We start from the raw sequence: 24,629 nt of genomic DNA on the forward strand, positions 1-24,629 counted from the left end.
AATATTTGCATGGACTCCTAATGTTCCTGTCGTTTTATTACTGTGGTCATTTTTCATCGCAAATTGTGCAAGAACTCTAAATATTTTCCAAATCTTGCAATTTCTCACAAACAATCCCAAAGATTTTCCTAAAAAGACTGCAGAAAAATTTAAATTTTAAGATGGAATGGATGGAAGAGGAATGTAATGTAGGAAACATTTTTATTTTCTTAGACGTTGGATCTCAACTGTTAATAACTAACTGTGACCCAAAACCAATGAAGAGTTAAATTTGTTATATTTGTAAAAAGGTTAACATGAAATGATTACATTTTAATAGAAAAGCCAAGTATATAAAAGTAACTTATTCAGATGATCAATGTCTAAATAATTATAATCAGAAATCTGTTGCATAAATAAAGCCCCTTCAAAATAAAAGCCCAATGTGTTGTTTGATTTTGAGTTAAAACAAAATCCTCAACTGAAATCAGTCAGACCAACTTTCGTGTCCCTCCCCCCGAGTTGAGAACCTTTGCTCTACGATGTCTAAGCGTTCCCATATTTATTCCTGCAGTTCATGAATCACAGAGGAAGAGTTTTTAATGTTGCTATGGTAACCAGAATAACATCTGAGCAATGAAATATATCAGTAATTCATTTTTAATTGAGTTTGGCTGCAAGAGGAAATGACTGTTGTTGGTTTATTATTATCATTAGGATTTTATTGTGAAAAACCACAGTTGGTGGATGTTTTACAATGATTTGAGCCACTGGGCCAGGATTGATTAAATGTCCATCAGCGTCAGTATTTGGAGTCTCTACAGGCCTCGTTAGTGCTCCACAGATCCTTGGCTCTCACCTTCACTGGAGCTGAAGCACGTGTAACGTGACCATCTTTTTATTATGCTCTGTGACTGAAAGGAATGAGTGGGGGGGGGAGGGGGGGGTGTAGTACAAAGCGAGCGAGGGAAGATAAAAGTAAACGGTGCAGGAGAGCGTAACTTGGTGCTCATTAACCACGTTGTAGCGCGTTTTGAATCGACAAAGACTTGTTGGTGCGTTTAATTTGTCTGAGGGAGATCCCACGGGCGACTTTTACAGAAACACGTTAGTGGAGCCTGGCGGTTTGAAGACAAATGGCCACGTTTACGTGGGAGCTTTAATTCCTTTTTAGTTCAGAATAAAAGTTAATTCCTCTTTAAACTGACCATGTGAACACTTAATTCCTAATGCAAATTTAGTTCAGAATTAAACCTAAATGCAAATTAGGTGGCTGGTTTATTCCGATTTTAATTCCGAATTAAATTATTCCTCTATCTTGTAAACACTTAATTCCGCTTTAAGTTAATTCCGGTGGTTCTGTGCGATCGACTTGCCGAAATGGCACACTGGTGACGACATAATGATTTAATTTGGTATAACTAATTCCAAATTAAAAAACTTAATGTACCCGTGGCCAATATGACAAATGTGGTTGAAAGTAGAGTGAAAGTTCATGCTTCCAAAGCAGCATGAAACTACAAATCAAACGTGCCTTAATCATTTTAATGCTGGGAAGAAAGTAAGGACTTGATGAATATATTTCAGAACAGTCTTTTTCAGGGTGGAGATGAGAAACTTTGTTGGAATCGTTGTGATGGGTTTGAAGCTGCTGAGGTCAATTTTATCAGATGAAGACGTAGACTGATCCAAAGTGTTTTCACTTCATTTTTAAAGTGATTTTTTTTGTGTTTCTCCCAAAAAACTCTGCCAAAGTGACTTGCCAACGTTTTTTGGTGTTTTGACTGACAGAAAGTTGTCAAAACAATGGCAGGCATTTATTTTGGGACTTAGACAGAAAGATCCAAATCTGGCTGAAATTGAATGTCTGAGTGAAGTGATATCACAGGGAATACAAGGAACAAACTGGAACAAAAATGGAGTCAAGCCAGTCATTATCCTCCTTGTCTGGTGAAAAAACACAAGAAATCACGGTAAGAATGAAGTAAAAACACTTCTATGCATCTGTCTCTAGGACTCCATATCCCACAATGCAATGCACCAAACTTTTTCTGAAAATGTCAATAAACGCATTGTTTACGTAGGAGATGAAAACAGACTTTTGAGCAGCAATTTCCCAACTTTTACTTCTTTTTTCCAAGCAAATAATCTTTGATTTATTGATTTAAGAGTTGACACTATGACATTATGTGATAAAAAGTATCATCTCCAGCAGCTAATTGTTATCTCGAGCTGTGTTTCCATTACAGCTCTTTGCAAAATAAGAGATATTTCTAAAATCAACAAAGTATAGTTGTGCTTTGAACATGTTTCCAATGATGGTTGTTGTGGAGCCTCGTAAAATCTCATCTTGTGAGAATTCTCTGCAGGACGATGGACACTCCAAACCTCCTTAAAACACTCCTTTGTTGTTTCACTTATAAAATGGCACAAAAAGTTTTTTTAAGTCTAATGCTAAGAAATGTCTGGGAGAAGTGGTCATGTGACGTGTGTGGCGTGTAATTATGGAAAAAGTGTTTCCATTGCACTTTTGCAATATTAAAGTGTTTTTTTTTTTATCTTCAGGTGTTTTCATTCCCAGTATTTATTCCGCTATTTGGATTTTGCGTATTTCCAAACATAATAGAAATGCAGACTCTGGAAACAATCCTTGGCCTCTACAGCTTTGAAAAACCCTGAAGAAGATTTTTCACTCAAAAGGCATAAAAAAAAGCTTCAAAAGAGCTTCAGAGCGGAAAAATCAAAGTCAATCGTCAAAACCAAATCCTTGTTTTTCTTCTTTTGAAATCGTGTTTCCTTGGTTTGCTCTCGAGGTCGTGCTCTCCTCAGGTGCAGAACTTAGCCACTGTGAACAAGGAGGAATCAATCACTGTTCACCAATCAGCTAAGCTCTGTGTCTGCATGGAGAGAGGATGTACACCACGTGCACACCACGTGCACACACTGATCAGCAATCGTTTTCTTCCAAACGCAATCTCACACACAGCCTCAGAGATGCAGGCCGTCAATAGTTTCTAAGTTTATGGAGGAGGAGGAGTGTGTGTGTGTGTCTGTCTCTCTGTGCTAAGTGCGGCTGGGTCAGGGCTATGTGGTAATCCCTGGCAATGTGATTTTTATCATAAGTCACAAATCAGCACGCCAGGAACCCTCACAGCCCGGACATGAAGAGACAAGATGGTTTTATTTTCCTCGTCTCAGATTTCAGGTGACACAGAACATCCTGATCCTAAACATCTCCAACGCTCTCACTTCCTTTTCCTTGTTTTTTTTAAATATCAGACCTGTAGATCCCGCTCCTCGTCTAGCGCTCGCCACGCTCGGCCGACCCGGCGATATGCCCCTTATTAAGCGGATCAAGAGGGATTCCAGAGGCATGTAGCGGGGTCGAAAAACAAGGGTGAGCGTGTGTGGATTGTGCTTTTTTAGGGGAGTGTGCCCTGACTGACATGTTTTCAGGGAACGCCTGATCCCAGTGCAGTGTGTGTCCTTATTTGTGTGGAAAGGGTGAACTGGGAGACACTGGTTCTCAACCTTTAAAGCCCGTGACCCCCAAAATAAAGGTTCCACTATAGCTGAAGATGGTTAATAATGGGCATGACAAAATGTGAATGTGGTTAAATTGACAAAAATAAGCATGAATTATGGTGAAAAGAGGTTAAAAGTGACAATAATGGGTCATTGTATGTGACATTAGGTGGAAAAGTGGTGGAAAGGGTTTATAAGTGCTGAAAATGTCTTTAAAGTGGGAAAAATGTGCTGAAAAGGCATTAAAAGGAGCAAAAATATGGCAAGAAAAAGTGATGAAAATAGGTTAAATTATGGCAAGTTTGGTGTAGTTGCAGAAAAAGAGTAAAAATAAGCAGAAATGGTCTCAAATTGTTAAAAAAATATTCTTAGTTTCATGAAGGCATTCTGACCCCAAGGTTGAGAACCACTGGCTTCAGAGAACATGACGGAGGAACACAAAGCGAGCTGAAAAACACAAATCCATCTTCCCACTGTGAGATATGAAAAAGCAGCAAAGAGCGCCGTTCATCCATCATTTTAATTGGAGGGAGAGCTGGAGCTGACCAGTGTGATCCTCTGATGTTTACACTGGCTTCTATGGGTCAGTCCAATGGGAGGAGATGGGAGAAGTCGGGACATTAATCTTTCAGATGTTTCCTTTCTTCTTCTGCCCTCCTTGTTGCTCCTGTAGTTGTATAAAGACTCCACATGGAGCGATGGCGAGCAGGTGACGGACGATGGCACAGATAGGACGACACGTGTAGGTGTGTGTGACGATGGATAACCGTTTGAGCATAAATCTGATATCAGTCATTTCAACCATAGTTAAGGTCTACTAGTGCTCACAGTTTAGTTTACTAGTGCACGAGTACACTTTACCAGTGGAGTAAAAGGTGTCACTAGTTAACATCATATGCAAATACAAGGTCGGAGACTTAGACTTAAAATACATTACTAGTAAAAAATTCAAAGCTCACTAGTGCTACTAGTACACTTAAAATATCTCACTAGTAGGCCATAAAATTCACTAGTACTCATAAACCCTTGTGCAAATGAAGTAGGAGGGATTAGAACCAAATCCAGCTCCCTGATTGGTTGTAATACTTTCAAAAGCCAATGGCAAGCCTGAATTTGCTTTCCCTCCCCCTTTATTAGCATGTTATGCTTATTATTGATGTTTTTTTGCATCACTAGTGCCACTAGTGATGCTAATTTATGCTCTGTGTGTACGGAAGCAGATTAGGGCCAGTTTTGATGGATAAAATAATTTTAGACAAATCAAGAATAAAGTCTAAATGTCGAGATTAAAGTTGAAATTTCGAGCATAAACTCAAAATAAAATATTGTGATAAAAGTCGAACGTCTGCTAATAAAGTCCAATCTACGAAAGTTGACGAGGGCCAATTCAACAAATGACAATAAACGGCAGATCATGGCCATGTATAACAATGACATTATTTCTCTTTTAACTCATGAACACGACGTTGTAATCTATTTAAGGACTTTGAAGAGATATTGACAAAAACCGAATCTGTTAAGAAGGAAAAACCAGTCAAATATGGTGGAGGTGGAGCATGTGGATATTGAGGAGCTACGGAAGCAGATTAGGGCCAGTTTGGATGGAGACTGTTGTCATATGACGAATTGGCCCTAGTCAGCTTCTGTAGATTTGACTTTAAAGTCTGTGTAAAGCAAATTCTGCCATTCTAAACACATTAAATAGGTCATAAATGTATTCCCTAAAACATGTAAAAAGCCATTCAACCATTTATAATGTAATTGTTTAGGATTTAATAGGCGTGTCATAGCCGCGTTACGTAACGGAGCCATCATTAGCACACCAAACTTCCAGCTGGTGCAATTTGGCCTCTCGCCGAAAACAAACCACATATTTGGACTCAGGAGAATAAAACGCATCCGCTGGTGCCACATTTTCCACGAAATGAGCACTTTTTTTTTTTTTTTTGCATCGTGATTGCGTGTTTCGCCTATAGCGGGCGCAGTTCTGACTCTACCTGGGAGGGATGCACATATTCGGACTCGGGCGGAGCAGACCTTTCCGCTTGTTTAGCCCGATCCAGGCACTTTTGGAAAATCAATGGTAGAAGCACTATCGATGCTGGAGCCACTTTCACACTGCTCTCTCCCATAGACACACACACACGGACATGGAGGCGCGTGGGCGTGGTTTCAGCGCCTCTAACTGACACGCCCCCAGCATTTCAGAGCACAGAGAAGTGCTAGTTTTAAAGCAGAACTAAGTAACTTGCGCTTAGCGCTCCCCCTAAAGGTCCCGTTTGGTTATGTCACTATCGTAAACACTCCACACCTGCCCCACCCCACAGCTACATGCACACCTTTGTTCTCCCAAGACGGTAGCAACCGATCACTGAAAAATCGTAATGCAACAGTGACACTAAGGGTGCATTCACACATATAGTCCCATGTGACCATGTGAACAGTATGAGGAAGAGAGACAAGTAAAATAAATGATGTGGCAGTAATACGAAAGGGAGTGTGGAAATGTGTGTGGTGTTTGTTTGTTTGTGTGCTGACAAAGAGGCTCTGAAAATCGATGGATGGATGGGTATTTGTGTGTGTGCTGCCTGATGGAGTGCTGGGTTGCGAGTGTGTGTGCGTGCCCGTTGCCATGGCCCGTGACGACTGAGTGATTGCTGTGTGCTGCTGCTGACCAAGACCCCCCAATCACCCCATAAACACTTGTATTACCCTCACAGGGACTACGAGAAGGATTTATTAAGGTGAAAAAGTGACTTAGTTCTGCTTTAACATGATTCTGAGACCTTATTTTATATGCTTAATGATTTTTTTCGTCTTTCAAATTTGGCTCAGTGGTCAATGACGCATGTTTCTGTGGGGTGACAAACTCATAACACACGTTTAGTTCTGCTTTACTCGGACTTTAATAGCAAATCTTCAACCTTTTTCACAGTTTTGTATTTTGAGTCTTTTTCACTTTAATCTCAACATTATATTATACTGTATTTTATTCTTGAATTTTCAAATTTAACCCTGACATTTCGCCTTTATCCTTGATTTGCCCAAAATAATTTTCTCCATCAAAATTGGTCCTAATCTGTTCCCGTACCTTGTGTGTGTGTGTGTGTGTGTGTGTGTGTGTGTGTGTGTGTGTGTGTGTGTGTGTGTGTGCGTGTGTTGTGAGGTACTTGCTGAGAAAGCTTTTTTAATCCTGTGTAAATGCTCAAAGCTGTCTGCGTGTGCGTTTGTGTCTGAAGATAAAAGCTCATCTGGGTCACGGTCTGAAAACGGATTGATCTCCGTAAGTCTCACAGGTTTATGTGCACCCAGTATTTAGCAGCTAGCACCTGCTGTTGACTAAGGTCACAGACGTCTTTCCTCCATATGTAACTCAGTGAATCGGGGCTTAGGCAAGTTAAAACAGAAGCCAAACAATTTAATTAGTGTGCTGTGAATGAAAAGGTGTGATGCGCTGGGTGCGTTCTGCCAAATGAAATGTCAGCTTGTCCAAACAGAGCTCTAGCTGCTCCCTCAGCGGTATCGCTAGCTAGCTTCAACATTCAACCCCGTTTGCAATTAACACCACACAGTGAGTGTTGGACGTGTGACAGAAAACTGGGAAAGGTTACCTTCAAGTTCATCAAACGCCACTAAAAGCCACTCAGCAGTATTTTATTTATAACGACTCACACTTTTAAACACAACAAATGTCCCAGAATTCAGTTTCTAAAACTAATTATTAATAAAGACAGTGTAGGATTGATGGATCAATAACTTAAAGATAATTTAATCATAAACAATTTAAAAAAGTTGACATGATGTTTGGTGCATTGCATTGTGGGATGTGGAGTCCAATAGACAGACACATAAAAGTGTTTCTACTTCAAGCTTTTTTCTTGTCATTTTGTGTATATTCTTTCCTAATTTTGTCTGTTTTTGGAGTGAATTTGTGTATTTTGGTTGTTATTTTGTCTATATTTGTTGTTATTTTGTAGATTTATTTGTCATTTTGTGTTTTTAGATACATTTTGTCTGTGTTTCTGTCATTTAGTATGTTTTGGTTTTTAATATTCTGTATATTCCCCTGATTTTTTCTGTTTTTGGAGTTAATTTGTGTAATTTTGTTGTTATTTTGTGTAATTAAGAGTCTTTTTGTGTATTTTTCTGTCCATCCGTCTACGGGACTACACCTCCCATAATGCAATACACCAACATTTTCAGACAATGTTAATAAGAGTTCCTGCTGGTTTTAGCTTCTTAAAACCTATTTTTAATCAATCTAACCTAATCAACACGAGTGTAGAACTGTGTGAGCCAAAATGACTCAGCACCACTGTTAGCCTTTAGCCTCTAGCTTCCACACTTTTACGCCCGAGGTTCAGATTTGTGGAGCAAATACAATAAAACTGTCAAGAGTTGAAAATAATATTCTCCTAAAGCAGCTTTTCTTAGTTCCAGAGATGGGAGGCGTCTCCACGGTGATTTAAATACAGTATTTTTACTCGTTACTCTGTCTGTCGTTTTATGCTTCGAAGTAGAGTTAATCTTTTTCAGTTATTCTCTGTGTTTTTCTTGTTATTTTGTGTGTTTTTCTGCCATTTAGATTGTCTTTGTTGTCATTTTGTGTTTTTTTTCTCATTGTATCTGTTTGTGGAGTCATTTAGTGTATTTTTGCAGTCATGTGTATTCATTTTTTTGTCTCTTACTATGTATTTGTTGTCATTTTGTGTTTTTTAAGGTCTTTTAAAGTGTGAACTTCTCTTAGAGATGAATAAAGTATTTATCTATGTGTTGTTTTTCTGTCATTTTGTGTATTTGTTTAGACGGCCGCACAAAATCATACAAAGGGGTCCCCGGGCCAACCGTTGCCCACATCTGCTTTAAAACATATCTTTCTCTCAAAGAAAGGGACAGAAGTCCTTCTTGAAAACGTGTAAAAGTGCGACATGCTGCTGTTCAGACTAGATTCTGGTTGTCGTATTTAAACTTCCATTAATTTAAGACTATTATATATTACGGTTATCATTCATTTTTCTTTCTCCCTAAAGTGAACATTTTCTTCTCCTTCATGTAGCGATGCACCATTAAGCCCCTGACTTTTCCAGGTTGTCCGACACACACGCGGACACGCACACAAAGACAGAAGTATGGAATTTCAGGGTCAAGGGTAAAAAAATCAGTACATTGAGACGAGGCCAAAGTAAATCCTCCAGAAAAATGCTCGCTGACCCGATCTCTCTCTTTCTCTCTGTGGCCTCCGAGCTCGTTTGTTTGAGGACCACATTCCTGAATTCCTTTCTCTGACAAACGCATCGTGACGGCGCTGCTGTGAAAAGACTCCACTCTGTGTCCGTTATGTACTACATACATTTAGACACACACACCAAGTTCAAAGGGGAACCTGCAGCATTTTTTTGATCCTGTGACTCAACTCAGAAAGTTTATTTTACTCAGAAAAGCTACAGTAAGACAATGGTTCAGCAAAATGATGGTCCACTGTTCTGTCAATCTGTGATAACATTAATTTATCTGAATAATATTCACTGTTTAGCATTATTTGTGGCTCATAGTATACAATCATCTTGAAGATAGAAATCCTTGTTTGAATCAGACACAAAATGGGTTAAAAGTGACCAAAAATGGTGGAAAAGGTGGTGAAATGGGATCTTAAAAAAGAAATTGGTTAAAAGTGGCCAAAACAGATCAGAAAAGTTGTAAATAGGGTTCAAAGTGTCAATATTAGAACAATTAGTTTAAACTGGCAAATAATAGGCATGACAATCGTGAATGCGGTTAAATTGGCAAAAATAAGTATGAAAAGTGTTTAAGTGCCGAAAGTGTCTTGAAAGTGGAAAAAATGTGCAGAAAAGGCATTGAAACCTGATAGAGAAGTGGTAATGTAGCAAAAATCCAATAAAAGAAGCAAAAATATGGCAAGAAAAAGTGATGGAAATAGGTTAAAATATAGCAAGTTTAGTGTAGTTGCAGAAAAAGTGTAAAAATTCATGTCATGAATGTGGTTAAATTGGCAAAAATAAGCATGAAATATGGTGAAAAAAGGTTAAAAGTGACAATAATTAGTCAACACATGACATTTGGTGGAAAAGTGGTGGAAAGGGTTTATAAGTGCTGAGAATGTCTTGTAAGTGGAAACAATATGCAGAAAAGGCATTGAAATTTGGTCTAGTTGCAGAAAAAGGTTCGAAATAAGCAAAAAACCCCTCCCAGTGTTTTGCACACTATACTACACTAAAACATCTCTCCATTTCAGATTGTTGCTGATTTAATTTTGGAACAAATTTAGTGATTTTTAATCAAACGAGTTGATAATAAAACTTGATGATTGATTTGAAATCAACAAAAGCTGATAAACAAATGAATTTGAAGCCTTTTTTTTGTGCACTCTGAGTGTGGAAAGAGAATGTTTTATAAAACATAAATGTAGATTTCACCTGCAGCATCACAGCACCATCTCCTCCACCACTCTGCGTGCTGATTGGTCCATTTCCTCCTGGACTAATGAGAGGCAGCGACGAGCCAAAGCCTGCTGAGTGGGCTTTTCTTGGACCATTAACTCACCGTACAGATACACACCCATGGCCTAAGACACAAAGCAACACTTTATTGCAAAGAATTCTTTGACGTTTTTTAACGTAGTTTTAATAACTTACCTGATGATGAATGAGGAACTCCTCCACGTCTCTGTAAGCCTGAGCGTACGCATGTTTCACCACCAGTTCACACCAACGATGCTGCACCTGGAAATAACAATATGAATTATATTAAAAATATGAACACTGGAGATTAGGGGTGTAAATATACAATCAAACGATTCAATTCGAATACCGTTTAAAAAACAAAACTCAGATCAAAGAATGGGATGTAATTGTTCACTTAAACTTCTTTCGATTTGAATACAAAGGGATCACAATTTGGAGAAAGAAAACTGATTCTTATTCTTTAATTTAAATTGTCAATAATTTTTCTAACTAATATATTTTCTTCTTATAACCTTCTTACGAACTGAACTGTTTGAATTCATAAACCAAAATAAACTGCACATTTCTTCATTTATCATCAAGCAAAGGTAAACAACAATATATATTAAAAAAAACATATATATGTACATATATACAATAAAACCAACAGATTCCTTGTTTAAATGACAAATACACAGCTAGAAAAACTGCATTTACATTGAAAATGTGAGAATGCAAGGTTAACAGTTATTAATTAATTAGTGAAATTAAATTCTGCACAGCACCAACCTGCAGTTATTCCTGATTAATACAGTTTATATTGGCCCCACAGGGGTTATACTGACTCCGAGGGTTCACCTTTTGCTTCCACACTTGTTTGTCTCACAGGGGTATTACCCTCATTATTACCCCTTGGAGTCAGTATAACAGTCAATAATCAACAACCCTTAGTAATAACTTGATACTGTATTATTGTATTTGGCAATTGAAAATAACCAAATACATTGTTCTCGTAGGAGTTATTTTTATTATTATTTTTCTTCATCGACTCCTTTGTCCTGGAACTCCTCCTAGACTATTAATGCAGCACTAATGACGGAATGCCCAATGCCAAAATGTCAAGGTCAAGTCAAGTGTCAGGAAGCACATTTTTTTTATATCTCTACGAATGTTTATCGTACAAGTTGGATGCTTACATTTCATTAGACCAAAGCTGTACGACCTACCAGTAAAAAGATCGGCAGAGGTCAAAGTTCATGATGTCACAAAAATAATATTTTTTTTCCCTATAACTTGGCCACTGGTACCATTGAACAACATTTCCTTTCAATGTGTGACCTTGGCCTTCACTCAAGGTCATATTGAAGGTCAAAAAACTTCTCAGAAAAATAAACAAAGTGAGACCTCCACACTCTCAGGATGACAAAGCTCAGCCAAAACAAAAACAAAAAAAAAAACTTTTTTCCCTATAACTTGGCCACTGGTACCATTGAACAACATTTCCTTTGATGCTGGTGCACACACGATAATGCAGAAGTCTATTCAATGCCAGAAACACACACACGCACGACTCACCCACAAAAGGAGGATAAATGTGACGTTTGCTCTGAAAGAAAGTCCTCTAAATCTATAGCTTGTGTGTATATAAAAGTTGTGAAAAGTAGCGTGTGTGCGTGTGCGCGTGTGTGTGTGTGTGTGTGCGTATGTGTGTGTGTAAGCTAATGCCTGGCCTTTTACCCGGAGGATCAATAGGAGCTCTGTTGCCGCGGTTACTGAGAGATCAGAGAAAGGGCTCCGTCCCTGCCTCAGCCATCGTCCTTCATCTGCCCAGCGTGCACGTGACTGGGACACGTGTGTGTGTGTGCACGTTAGAGGTGAAAACGGTTGGAACAAAGTCCTTCTAACAAGTTCCTAAACTCTATTTTTTTTTACTTTCTATGTTGCTTTGTCGTAATAACCAACTCCCTTATTGTGTTGATAGGAGGAAATAATAAATAATGTCCAAGTGGAGGATGTAAACTGATTTTAAATTATTCAAAATTTGGTTAAATCTGCTTTATTTCAATAAAATAAACTGCTCATTTGTGCTTTGAGCACATATTCCACTTTGCACATTCAGATATAAACCCTGTATTAACTCATTGATGTTTTTATCTGAATTAGCGCTAAAACACCCATTAAACACATTAAACTGAACAGAAAACAACTTTTATTTCTTTAAAAGACTTTAAGAGAGTGCTGAGGTGACCACTTTAATCACAGCGGGGGCCACAAACGTACGATTGTCTGATCCAAGGGCCACAATGTCAACATTAATCAGAGTATTAATACAGGAAAGATCAAATATTTTGTGTTGTTGTTGTAGTTTTGAGTGTTTTTCTCCCATTTTGTGTGTTATTCTCTTTTTATGTGCTATGTTTTATGTGTTTTTGTAGTATTTTCTTGCATTTTTTACATCATTTTGTCTGTTTATGTTGTCGTTTTGTGCATTTCTCTTTCATTATATTTATGTTTTTTTGTTTTTCTGAGTGTTCTGAGTAATTCCGTTATCGTTTGGTATGTTTTTCAGTCATTTTTGTATTCATCTGTGTTTTTGGAGTTATTTTGTGTATTTTTGTTGTATTTCTTTAAGTGACAATAACTAAACTATGACTAATTTAAAAAAAAGAACATCTTAACAAAAACTAAATCAAAACGTATTCACATTTTCATCGTTCGTTGACTAAAACAAAACTACAATTTCATCACATGGGACGAAATCCAGTCAGAAGTCATGTGACTGATCATGTGATCTTTCACATTCTGTGTGTTTACAAACATTAATATTTAAGACTAATATCAGGTTGATCAATGAGAATTCAATCTAAAAAAAAAATGGCATCAACTCTTATGCTGTATATTTTAGTCAAATATATCTTTAACAAATTTAGTCATCTAAAACCTTTTAAGTTATACTAAAACTCCACTATAAGTCTTAGTTAGTCCTGATGACTAAAACTAAGTTGTATTTTAGTCAAAGGACTATGACTAAAACAACTTTTTTTGCTTTTCATTTTCCTGTAAGAGGCCAAATGCTGTAGCTGATTTTTTTCAGTAAGTTTTTCACTAAACTAAGTACCATAATATAGTTTTTATTTCATTTGTGTGCCAGATTTGTTGAGTTCACCTCCCTCCACTTCAGCAGCCTAAGAATAGAGTAAACAAAGCTCCATTAAGAGGTGCATGGAAATCCTCACATTACCTCTGCAAACTAAAAAAAAAAAAGAACATGACTTTAATTGGTCTCCAAAGAGCTTTTCAGCTCCTCTTCTGTCCAACTCCACTGCATCACAGGCAGAAGAAGAAGAAGAAGAAGAAGAAGAAGAAGAAGAGTGTGTCCTTCCAGCTCCTGCCCACATGGAAACACAGACCAGTCCAAGTGTTTGTGGAGCCGTTGGCACACTAGAGTGTACGCTACAGTGTGTGGACTTCTACTGCCAGGCGTAGCCTCGGCATCTGTTCCCTACGCTGGCTCACATTCCTGGGGAGAGCCCCGGGGTAGAGCAGCTGCCCCACGCACCTCTCGTTCTTTACCCCCTTCTTTTACGTGGCCTCCCTAAGCTCTGACAGCACATGCAATTACACACTGACATTCCTTCATTTATTACTGCACTCTACCCTCACATCATACACACGTGCACTCTACACACACACACACACACACGTCTACGATGACTAACGAACATGCATCATGTAGTGGAGAAGCTCGCTCTAAAACATGCATGAAGACAGGGTGTCCACGGGGTCTTACAAAGTGTTAAACGTTGATAAATCAATTGTGGGAAAATGAAGGCCCTTAAAAAGTATCAGAAAAGTCTTAATCGTGATTTTATGAGGTATTAAATATTGGTATTCAAGTTTTGACTCGGAGCTAAATCGCTTCGGGGTCGCGTGTGTACGGGTGCAACGTCACGTGACGGCGAATGTTCCGGCGCAAAAACAGACAAAGACAAGAAAACTAAAATGGGAAAGTGCAAGTTCTCTGACTCCTGGCTCAAGACGCCCGAATTCAAAGCCAGTCGAGAATAACAACCGGGAAGCCTATTGCACACTTTGTAAGAAAAGGATTAGCGTATAGCAACGATAGGCTTAAATGCAGTTAAATCCCGCATGAAGTGTGCAACACACTTCAAATTGATGCAGACCACCTTGCTGAGCAGGCAGAAGGAAAATCTGGGGCATTAATGACCCAACTTATCACCAAGTCCAACACGTTGCACCGAAGGCACAAAGAAAAGCTCAAAGAGCTGATGGACACACAGAAGCTGACACACAATCTCAGGCTACATGTGCTACATTTGGATCATGTTGTAATAAGTTGTTGTTTTCTGCCAGTTTTGCCTTGAATAACTGTTGTTACTTGTTGTGACCTGAGGGGAATGTCAATAAACATGCCTTTAGTTTAATTTATTCTTTCGTGTTTTATTACTTCTCAGCTTACCTCATTTCTGTTAAACTGCAAACTACAACGGTTAAAGATGTGTTGCTAACAACAGCTTAGTGTGGCGACAACGTCTTAATTTTTTTGGAAAGGTTTTTTAAAAAGGCATTGAAATTAACCTCAGGATTCCTGCGTATACCCTGGAGGAGAAGATAAAAAGGATGTAGGGATGGGGTTCCCGTTTGAACCGATACTCAGTACCAGTAAATCGGTATCGGTACTCAACGGTACTAATTTCTGGTACTTTAGCCATAGGCAGAGTTTAAGATTCTTGCCAGGGGAGGGGGGTAAAAGAAAAATAGATCTAAATATATAGACCATCTCAAGATTCGTGCCAACCACATTGTGTGTAACATATACAATAATGCAAAAAAAAAGAGATTAGTAACATAATTGAAAATGTTGACAATGAAAATTTGCTGCGACGCGTCATTTAAAGCTGCAGTTTGTAGAATCGTCTCTGCTCCTTAGCCTCCCATACCGGTATCTTTTGTAGCAACTTTTTTTCTTAATAGAGACTAGTGACAAATGTATAGACTTTATTCTGTGTATGTGGAGATTTTTCTGGTGTTTTAGAGACATGAATGTACGTATCACTCTGTAGTTACTGCCCTGAGCAGCGGCTGCTGCTGTCAGCTCCTCCCCCCCCCCATACAGCCCACTAAGACGGCTCTCTGAGTGGACTGATAACCATCTCTCCGCATCCAGACTGTAAAATGAATTCACTTTGAATAAGCTTCTCTTAGGTTTACACATGATTTATCCCATCTGAGTATGTTTGTGGCTTTATTCTGTTGCTTCTCCACATCGGTCTGCCTTTTTCAGCTTGATCTGCCGTGTAACTTTTGTCTAATGACGCGATGGAGACTTCTGCTAGAACGTCCGTCATTGCACTGGGTGAACGTGCCTGACTTCAGTCGAGCAGCCAATAGTAACACCCAAAACAGCTCATGGAGCACACGTGTTTGTAGAAAGATCTCTGATTGGCTGACATCCAGCGTCACGCTCCTGGATTTATGAACTTAATTTACAGGACCAGGAGAAGAAGAAGAGATTCACTGTCCACTCAGAACACTGGGTTACAATGTGCTCAAAGATGGATTTTTGACCAAATGATGCCCCAAAAAAAAAAACGTACATACTGCAGCTTTAATGTTGTAAATTTTTGATAAAATCAGGCCTCTTTCTGCTTCATTTTTGCTGCAGTACCATACCTGAACTGCTGGGTGCAGTGTCGCTTCACCATTTACATTGTGAAGAAGAATTTCACAACAGACGAAGAAAACTTACACTACACACCTGAGGTAGATCTTACATCTGTGACTAACAGTAATATGTTAGAATCAAAGCAGCAGAAAACTATTTCATAACAAAAACCTAAATAACATTTCAACATGGGTTCACTGTAGGAAAACTGTTTGGCCTGCTTTTTTGACTTTAGGAATCCTTTGGAGCAGGACGTTTCAAAAACTTTCTTATATCCATTTTAGTCTTTGTGTCTGATCCAAGGGCCACAATATTTAGAATGATGAGCAATCAGAAAATTAATACAGGAAAGAACAAAGGCTCTGTGCATTTTTTGTGTGTACTTTTCTGTTTTTCTCACATTAGAGTGTTTTTCTTGTTGTTTTATGCGTTATTTTGTGTGTTTTTGAAGTATGTTCTTATATTTTGTTGTCGTTTTGTAAATTTTTATTTCCTTTTATTTATGTTTATAGTGGTTTTGTGTGCCATGCGATGGACTCACAGTCACAAGGATGCGTTTAGGTACCGAAACGTGGCACAGTTTGATTTGCCGTGAATCGGTACCAGGTAGTAGTGAAGGGATTTGGTCGGTACATAAAAAAGTACTGAATTCGGCACCCGTCCCTCGTGACAAACCAACGTTCTTCATTTTTCTCCTGAGGATTAGATGAGGAGAAGGTTACCTTTAACTCTGATAAACACGACGCTGCAGGCGGACGTTTGCTCACTGCCAGGGATTTGAACCACTTACAGCGACAGGTGAAGCATTGCCTTTCTGCTCCATTCTGCTTATTTTTCTAAGTGCAACAACATGTGGGTGGCATGTTCACACCCACCGTCCATGTTCATTTTTTCTCGCTCATGCAACACAAACATATTGTGACCAGTGTAGTTTTCTTATCTGGTTTACCCAGTAGCTCTTATTATGCCTGAAGGGATTTCCTCCCTCTAACTTTCTCATTCTAGCTCAGTTTAGCTGCTGCTCTTGTTTCCAGTCTAATATATGGTCACTTCCCCCTTTGAGATTGTTACACAACTTGATATGAGGGTTTTTGTGGTCATTTTGTATATTTTTCTCTCATTTTATATGTTTTTGTAGTCATCTTGTGTATTTTTTGTGTATTTTTGCTGTCATTTTGTGTGTTTTTGGAGTCATTTGGGGTATTTTTTATTGTCCTTTTGTGTATTCTTCTGTCATTTTGGAGACATTTTGTCTATTTTTGGAGTCATTTTGTGTATTTCTCTTGTCATTTTGTGTATTTTTCCATAATTTTGTGTGTTCTTGGAGTCATTTCGTGTATTCCTCTTGTCAGTTTGTGTATTTTTCTGTCATTTTGTGTGTTTTTGGAGTCATTTGGGGTATTTTTATTGTCCTTTTGTGTATTTTTCTGTCATTTTGGAGACATTTTGTCTATTTTTGGAGTCATTTTGTGTATTTCTCTTGTCATTTTGTGTATTTTTCTGTCATTTTGTGTATTTTTCCATAATTTTGTGTGTTCTTGGAGTCATTTCGTGTATTCCTCTTGTCAGTTTGTGTATTTTTCTGTCATTTTGTGTGTTTTTGTCGTGACTGTTTTTGGAGCAGCGTTAATTTAGAAAACTAAACACTAAACACTAAATACTCAATCAAAATGTATTAACCTTTTTAGTCTTTCGTTGACTACTAAAAACAAAGCTATAATTTTGTCACATGGGATGAAATCCAATCAGAACTCGTGATCATGTGATCTTACTAAATGATCACATGTTTACAAACATTACTAATAATAACATTAATAATAAATCTTTGTCACGTAGTTGACTAAAACTCAACTATAACTGAAACAGTCATGATGTGGTTCTGTTGTGGTCTCCACTGTGTGATTGGCACACAGACGTGTGTGCGCTTCCATGAATCCTACACGTGCACGTCGCACATCACATGAGGCTCATATGAAGAGAAAAGGGCCCAAAGTCACGCACTGGCTCTCATACATGCAAACACATGCTCTCAGACACTCACACACATATTCATGGTCACTCGCCACGTACGCAAAGCAGTCAGACAGCACGCACAACAACAACACAAAAATGGTGGTCAGCCACAGATTTCCTTTCACCTTCTGTGTCCAAGGTCACGTAGATTACACACACACACACACACACACACAGTTTTTAACAGAGAAACAATGCTTCATATAGTTCATAGTATACATAGTTGAATATAAAAGCATAATCAGGACTTTCTCCTCAAGTTTAACAACAATTATAGCTGCTGCGCAGCAATAGTCAGGGCCAGGCAGTTTAAGGCATCAGTTAGCGTTTAAAGGCAGATTTTAAACGATTGTAAAATGTCGGATGTGGATCAATGATTTATTGGCTCCATAAGTTAAGAATTTTTGTTTAAAAATACTATTTTTGCATTTAATTCAACTGTTCACACAAGAGTGAAATTTAAAATGCTGTAAAAAATATCAGTTTTTCAGGTAAAATTCTGATATTTTCCAAACATCGTCTACCGGGACACCAAAATTTTGTGATTTTTTTCTTAAAAGAAGATTGAAAAGGTATTTAGTCTATGTTTATGTCACAGCAGTGGTTCCAAAACTTTAAGAGTCGTGACCCCATTTTCATATCACAAATTTCTGGCGACCCCGGAGACGTTTTTTTCTCCAGAATTTTTTTGTTTTTGATCATATGTTACATAATGTGTTACAAATACAGAGTAACCAGGGTTAATGCATTTAAAGTACAGTTATATTTGAGAAAATTAAAGTATAGAATACTTTTGTTTAAGATTATGTGTGGTAACGAATAACAACTAACAATAATAATTTCAAAAACATTTAAAATATAATTTTAATCAGTATTTATTTATTTTTTTTCTAAATCAATCACCAGACTTTTCATGCGACCCCATTTTAATTCCAGGTGACCCCACATGTCGTCACAAACCCAAGGTTGAAAAACACTGGTTTACAGTCAAACGTTTTGATGCACAGATAAATCATGTATCTGTGTGGATGGTTTTGTGTAAAATTGTCTAAAGTTGAGCTGAGGACAGTTTGGTTTCAAATGAGCAAAAATTGTGGGAGGAGTCAGGTTTAATACGTTTTACAGTTTTTGAAAGAAAAATAGTGACAGACTTCATCATTTGCAAAAGGTTTAAATGCACAAACGTTTCTTTAGGATTGGGGCTATATGTAGCACATGTGGATGATTTTTGGTGAATTTTTAAAGTTTTAAAATTCAAAGGCATAATGTAGCGCCCTATTTAAGACAATTAGCCTGATTTTGCAGCTGAGAATATCTGTGATGGAACAGAACCTTTGTGCAAAATTTGGTGATTGTTTGAGAAGTAAGATTTCAGAAGAAGAATGTCAACCATGTTAAATAAAAATGCCAAATGTTACTTTATATATTTACAGTTCCTTGTTACAGAAATGTCTTTAAATCAACTCAAACATCATCCTTCCACTTCTCTGCTTCACCAAGCATTCAGTGACTCCAAATTACTGATCATTTCTCCTAAATCATTACAGCTACTGTACTTCTGTCAGCCAATAAAACTTTAGATATCGTTCCATCAGAAAAGCTCCAGAGGACAAGAAGCACTCAGCCTCGTTTTTATCAAACATATCTTAATATATCATCATATCGTCCATCATATTAGGAGAGCAGTGGGAAAATAGAAGCAGAGGAAGCTGGGAAATTAAATAAAAAAACCCAGAATAAATGACCATATTTAGAAACCTGAGTGATTAAATTCTTACTGTACTAATGTTATGTATGACTGGATGTTTGGGTGCTCAAAATAAAAGAGCCCATTTGTTTTCAGATGTCAGGAAATGTGATATAAGAGGAGTGAACATAAAGTTAAACCAAAGGTCGGACACAGAAATACGTATTCTGACTAATAAAGTTCTAACTTACAGCATGATTTGTTTGGATTCGACACATTTTTATGATACGAATAAAGCTAAACATTAAAAAAAACACCACCTCATAAAAAAGCTGCTGCAGACGATAACGTTTTTAAATCAGATAACAAATAAAAAACACAAAATCACAGTAAAAACACTTCTGTCTATAGCAGGGGTTCTCAAACTCAGGGCCTCACCCCATTTGGGGTCACGAGACACTGTGAGGGGGTCGTCAGATGCCTTCAAGAAACTAAGATTATTTTTTTAACAATTTGAGCCCATTTTCATCAATTTTTCTTGTCATATTTTTGCTCTTTTTAATGCATCTTTGCTACATTACTCCCATTTCTGACACTTTTCCATCAAATGTAATTATTTTTTAACAATTTTTACCTATTTTTACCTGTTTATTTTTACACTTTTTGATGCAACTACACCATATTTTTGCTACATTACTCCCATTAATGCCACTTCTCTGTCAAATTTCAATGCGTTTTCTGCACATTTTTTCCACTTTCAAGATATTTTTGGCATTTAAAAACCCTTTCCATCACTTTTTCTAGCTAAGGTCGCATATGTTGACCCATTATTTTCACCATATTTCATGCTTATTTTTGCCAATTTAACCACATTCATGATTTGTCATGTCCATTATTTGCCAGTTTAAACAGATTGTTCCTACTTTTTTAATTACATTACCTAAATCCTCCCATTTCTGCCACTTATAAGCCAATATTGACACTTTGAACCCATTTCAGGTCAGTGTATGTTTTGGTCACTGAATTTTCCGTTCAGAAAAGGAAATCGAAAAACAAAGAACGATTGGTTATTTGATTTTTGTCTTCAAATTGAAAAACTAAAATTGAAATTCAAGGCATAATTCTTTATCAGAGTCAAGAAGGGATAAACAAACATTTCAAAATCTGTTCATTTGAATTTTTTGTTTCTAAAAAACAAAACACAGAAATACCAGAGGACGAAAAAAAACAACAACCCTTTTTCATTATGGTGAGACAGGAAGTTGTTCTTTTCAAAATAAGAGCACATATATGAGGACTGCTGTTTTTTTGGCGTCAAAATATATAAATGATTATAAATACAGATTTTGTTCATTTCTATAATTGATAGGTGTTTTAAACCCACATAGCTAGAAGTTAAAGTTGCTAAACATTCCTTGTCTTCATACAAACGCACACTTAACAAAAGGGAGATTTAGGTTCTTACCTCATTTATGGCTTTTTCCACCTCCACCTCATATATGTGCTCATATTTTGAAAAGAACAACTTCTAGTCTCACCATAATGAAAAACGTTTTTTTTTTTCTGGTATTTCTGGTATTAGTTTTTTGGTTTTAGAAACAAAAATGTTTAAATCAACCAATTTTTAAATGTGTGTTTATCCCATCCTGACCCTGATGAGGAAATAAGCCTTTAATTTCAATTTTAGTTCTTTAATTTTAAATAAAATTTTTCACATTACTTTTCTGAATAGAAAATTCAATGACCAAAACATACACTGACCATTTCACCACATTTTCCACCATTTTTGGTGACTTTTAACACATTTTATTTCTGATTAAAACTATGATTTACATAAGATGATTATATACTAGGGCGCAAATAATAATAAACGTTCCTGGATATTATTCAGATGAATAAATAAATGTGGTTATCACAGATTCATAGAACAATGGACCATCATTTTGCTGATTTTATGGATGGACCCCAAAAATCTCTCCCCTTTATTCCCCCTTATAGATGGTCCTGTCTCCACATGACTGTTCGTCAATGTTCATGTCTGTGTTCAACCACCTTCAGCTACAGTGGGGGTCCCCGCTCTCTGGAACCTTTATTTTGGGGGTCATGGGCTGAAAAGGTTGAGAACCACTGGTCTACATGACTCCACATCCCACAATACAATGCACCAAACTTTTGCAATAATGTAAAAAAAAGCGAGCATTTAGAGTGGTGCTTTTATTTTTATGTGAATGATCTTATATTTTAGTCTTTATCTGATTAAAAAAATGATCGTCTCCTGCTGTTTTATGGAAACTTTTCCTTCTCTCCGTCTCTGTTTTCACACCGACTCTCTCCTAATGTCGCTGCAGCGCTGATGCTGCTTCCGCGTGTGCACAGCTGTTGAATCCTGACAAACTGACTCACAACCTTTTGTTAATAGTGCCATTAAGGAAGTTTGGCGCTGCACTAAAACATGAGGCTAATACCTGTGGGGATTAGTCGGTAATGGAGGCCGTAAAGAGGGGAACGCTGCTATTGCAACAGAATTTACTGCGTTAAAAAGTGGCTCTAAGTGCTGTGGCTAAGGGATGAGGATGGGAGCGCAGGCGGAGCCTTTTTTTTTTTCTACTTTCTATCATTAGAGACGATCGTTGCTCACCTCAGCGTCTTGCGTCTGGAGCCTGTAGGTCGTGTGCAGGGCACGCAGTGACCCTCTGCTCAGCTCCTCTTCCTCCAACAGGAGCTCCAACAGCATCACCAGCTGCTCCGACGTCAGCTAGGGAAACACAGACAAACATGGAGCGCATCAGTAACACGTATCCTCACACCCTGTGAGACCAACCCTGTGAAATGATCAAGGCCACCAGCATCATTTCCATATCTGATATTATCCGCCCACACACACACACACACACACACACACACACACACACACACACAGGGGCATTTGCATAGTTTCATTTTCCTCACTGAGCAATGAAAGCTTTTATTATGAAGAGGAGGAGAAAAAAAAACCACACACACAATATGAGTTGGACAATTAATGCAGGCTTTCAAACGGAAGAAGCGGTAGAATAATAAAAACGAGCTGACAGGGTAATGAAATAAATATGATAAATCAGGTGAATGTCGTACGGCTGGGAAATATTACAGAAGCAGCAAAATGGAGATGAAATGAGAATGTGAGGATGGCAGTGTTTACGGCAGGATGTCAAAGTCATTATTTAAACTCATTATGAACACAAAACTGTAGCACAATATTCTCTGAACACAAAGTGTTTCAGCTCTGTGTGTGTGTGTGTTTACTGAGATAATCAACTTCCTGTTCATGGGAGAGAGGAGTTTAAACAACATTGGTCCCAGTTTATCACAAAAAAGTCACCAAAGTGTAAAGTCAAAATCACCTGGAATTAAAAAACTTGGTGTTTTACTTTGTGATCAATGTCTTTCCTACAATTTTAAACTGGTGGCCTGGGGGCCACACACGGCCCTGAGTCTAATTTTGTGCGGCTTCAAAGGAAAACAAAAAATTACTACAAAAAACATTAAATCAACTGAAAAATACTCAAAATGACAATAAAATACACGATATTATTCCAAAAAAGATTATAAAAAACACACAGTGATGGGAAAATTGACAAAATGACAGCAAACGCTTGAAGTTTAAGAAAAATATATAGTATATAAAAGCAATAAAAATATGCGAAATGAAACTAAAATACACAAAATTACAAGACAAAAAAATCACAAAATGAATCGAAAAACACAAATCAATATTAAGTGCAGGCAAAATAAGAGAAAAAATATATGAAATGAAAGAAAAATACATAAAATGACTTTAAAAACACACAAATTGACACAAAGACATAAAACATGAAACAACAACAAATGCAAAACAACAATACAAAAATATGCAAGACAACAACTAAAACACACTAAATGACGGGAAACACAAATCAACAACAAACGCACACAAAAATATACCAAATATCAGAGAAATACACTAAATGACTCCAAAAACACACAAAACAACAACAAACACACAAACCCTCTGTTGTTTCCTGTATTCATGCTCAGATCGGTCTTTATTCTAAATGCTGACATGAATGTTGATCATGTGACCCCTGCATCATGAGATAATTACAGTTTTGTGACCCTGCTGTGATAAAAGTTGCCCGTGTTTGAAACAAAACGTTGTGTATTGTGTTGTAATGATTGTGTTGTCCTGAGTTGGATAAACAACCAGTTTTAGATTATTTTTCTTCCTCTTTTTTTTTTTATGACTGACAGAATAAACACTGAGTGTAAACTTCCTTCTCGGTGGGGGGGGGGGGGGGTTGGGGGTGCCCAGCCTTGTCTGCCTGTATCCGTTGGATGTTCCCAGCACTCCCAGTAACACTCCTCCTCCTCGTCCCACTCTGGGAAACAATTATTGGCTGTTGGCTCCATGGAGACCGACGTGAAAACAAGTGTGAAAAGTGTGAGGAAAAAGCTGAGGGAAGGAGAACATTTTAGGTTCATTTTTCTTTCTGAGGCTAAGCTACGTATCTGTGGTAAATGGTGTGTGTGGAGCTGCTGGGAAATACCTGCTCTATAGCCAGGAATTATTCCACCAAGGAGCTGTTGGCCCACTGGGAATAACAACCAGTCTTGACCTGGCGGGAACTCAAGCTAAACACGACTACCGTAGCTGCTCCGCGCACACACACACACGGACGATCACCTAACTGTGTGGAAAATGTGATATCCCGTCCTTGCCTTTCCCCTCTATTGACTCTGCAGAGGCTGAGTGTTGTGTGAAGTGGCGTCTAAAGAGTCTCCTCAGGGCCCACCCAGGATCCCAGCTATAAAACACTCTCCTCTCTCATTCCCGCTGACACACGCATCAATCTGCACTGGCTGCTGTTATGCGTGTATGTATTTATGTTGCTATGGTGGGAATCAATACGTCTGCCCCGCTGTCTACAAAAAGAAAAATGTCTTATCAAAGGAAGTTCCAGTTACTCACCAGATTCACCTTGTTATTATCCTTTAAAGCACAGACGGATGCACGATTGTCTTCAAAGAACTCACGTTTTAAAGCATAATAATAATAACGTTTTAAAGCACCAAGGACGTTTACTCATCGTCTGCGAGTTCAGACGCTGCGACACATCCGAGAACATGAAAGAAGAACATGACAGGTCCTTTCTGCTCAACTGGAATGTGCTTAAATCTTTAACATTGTTGTAACTTTTATCATCGATGGCATCATCACTTTTATGGAAAACCCTTTAAACAAAACACACACCCACAAAAG

The 24,629-nt window shown here is 37.9% G+C and overlaps 1 protein-coding gene across 3 annotated transcripts in view; it reads right to left on the minus strand.

Moving 5' to 3' along the window:
• aopep (aminopeptidase O (putative)) overlaps nt 1–24,629 on the minus strand; it is a 156,054-nt gene that overhangs the window by 16,297 nt on the left and 115,128 nt on the right. For all 3 annotated transcript variants that reach the window (XR_003674874.1, XM_028458675.1, XM_028458674.1), the window contains 3 exons: nt 21,990–22,106; nt 10,158–10,244; nt 9,939–10,087 (listed from right to left, as the gene is read on the minus strand). Coding sequence is in view for 2 of the 3 variants with exons in the window: in XM_028458675.1 (XP_028314476.1) it covers nt 9,947–10,087; nt 10,158–10,244; nt 21,990–22,106 (345 nt within the window). In the remaining variant the exon portion in view is untranslated. The remainder of the gene's footprint in view (nt 1–9,938; nt 10,088–10,157; nt 10,245–21,989; nt 22,107–24,629) is intronic.

The sequence above is a fragment of the Gouania willdenowi genome, chromosome 9 (genome assembly GCF_900634775.1).
Source record: "Gouania willdenowi chromosome 9, fGouWil2.1, whole genome shotgun sequence".
Taxonomy (NCBI): Eukaryota; Metazoa; Chordata; class Actinopteri; order Blenniiformes; family Gobiesocidae; genus Gouania; species Gouania willdenowi.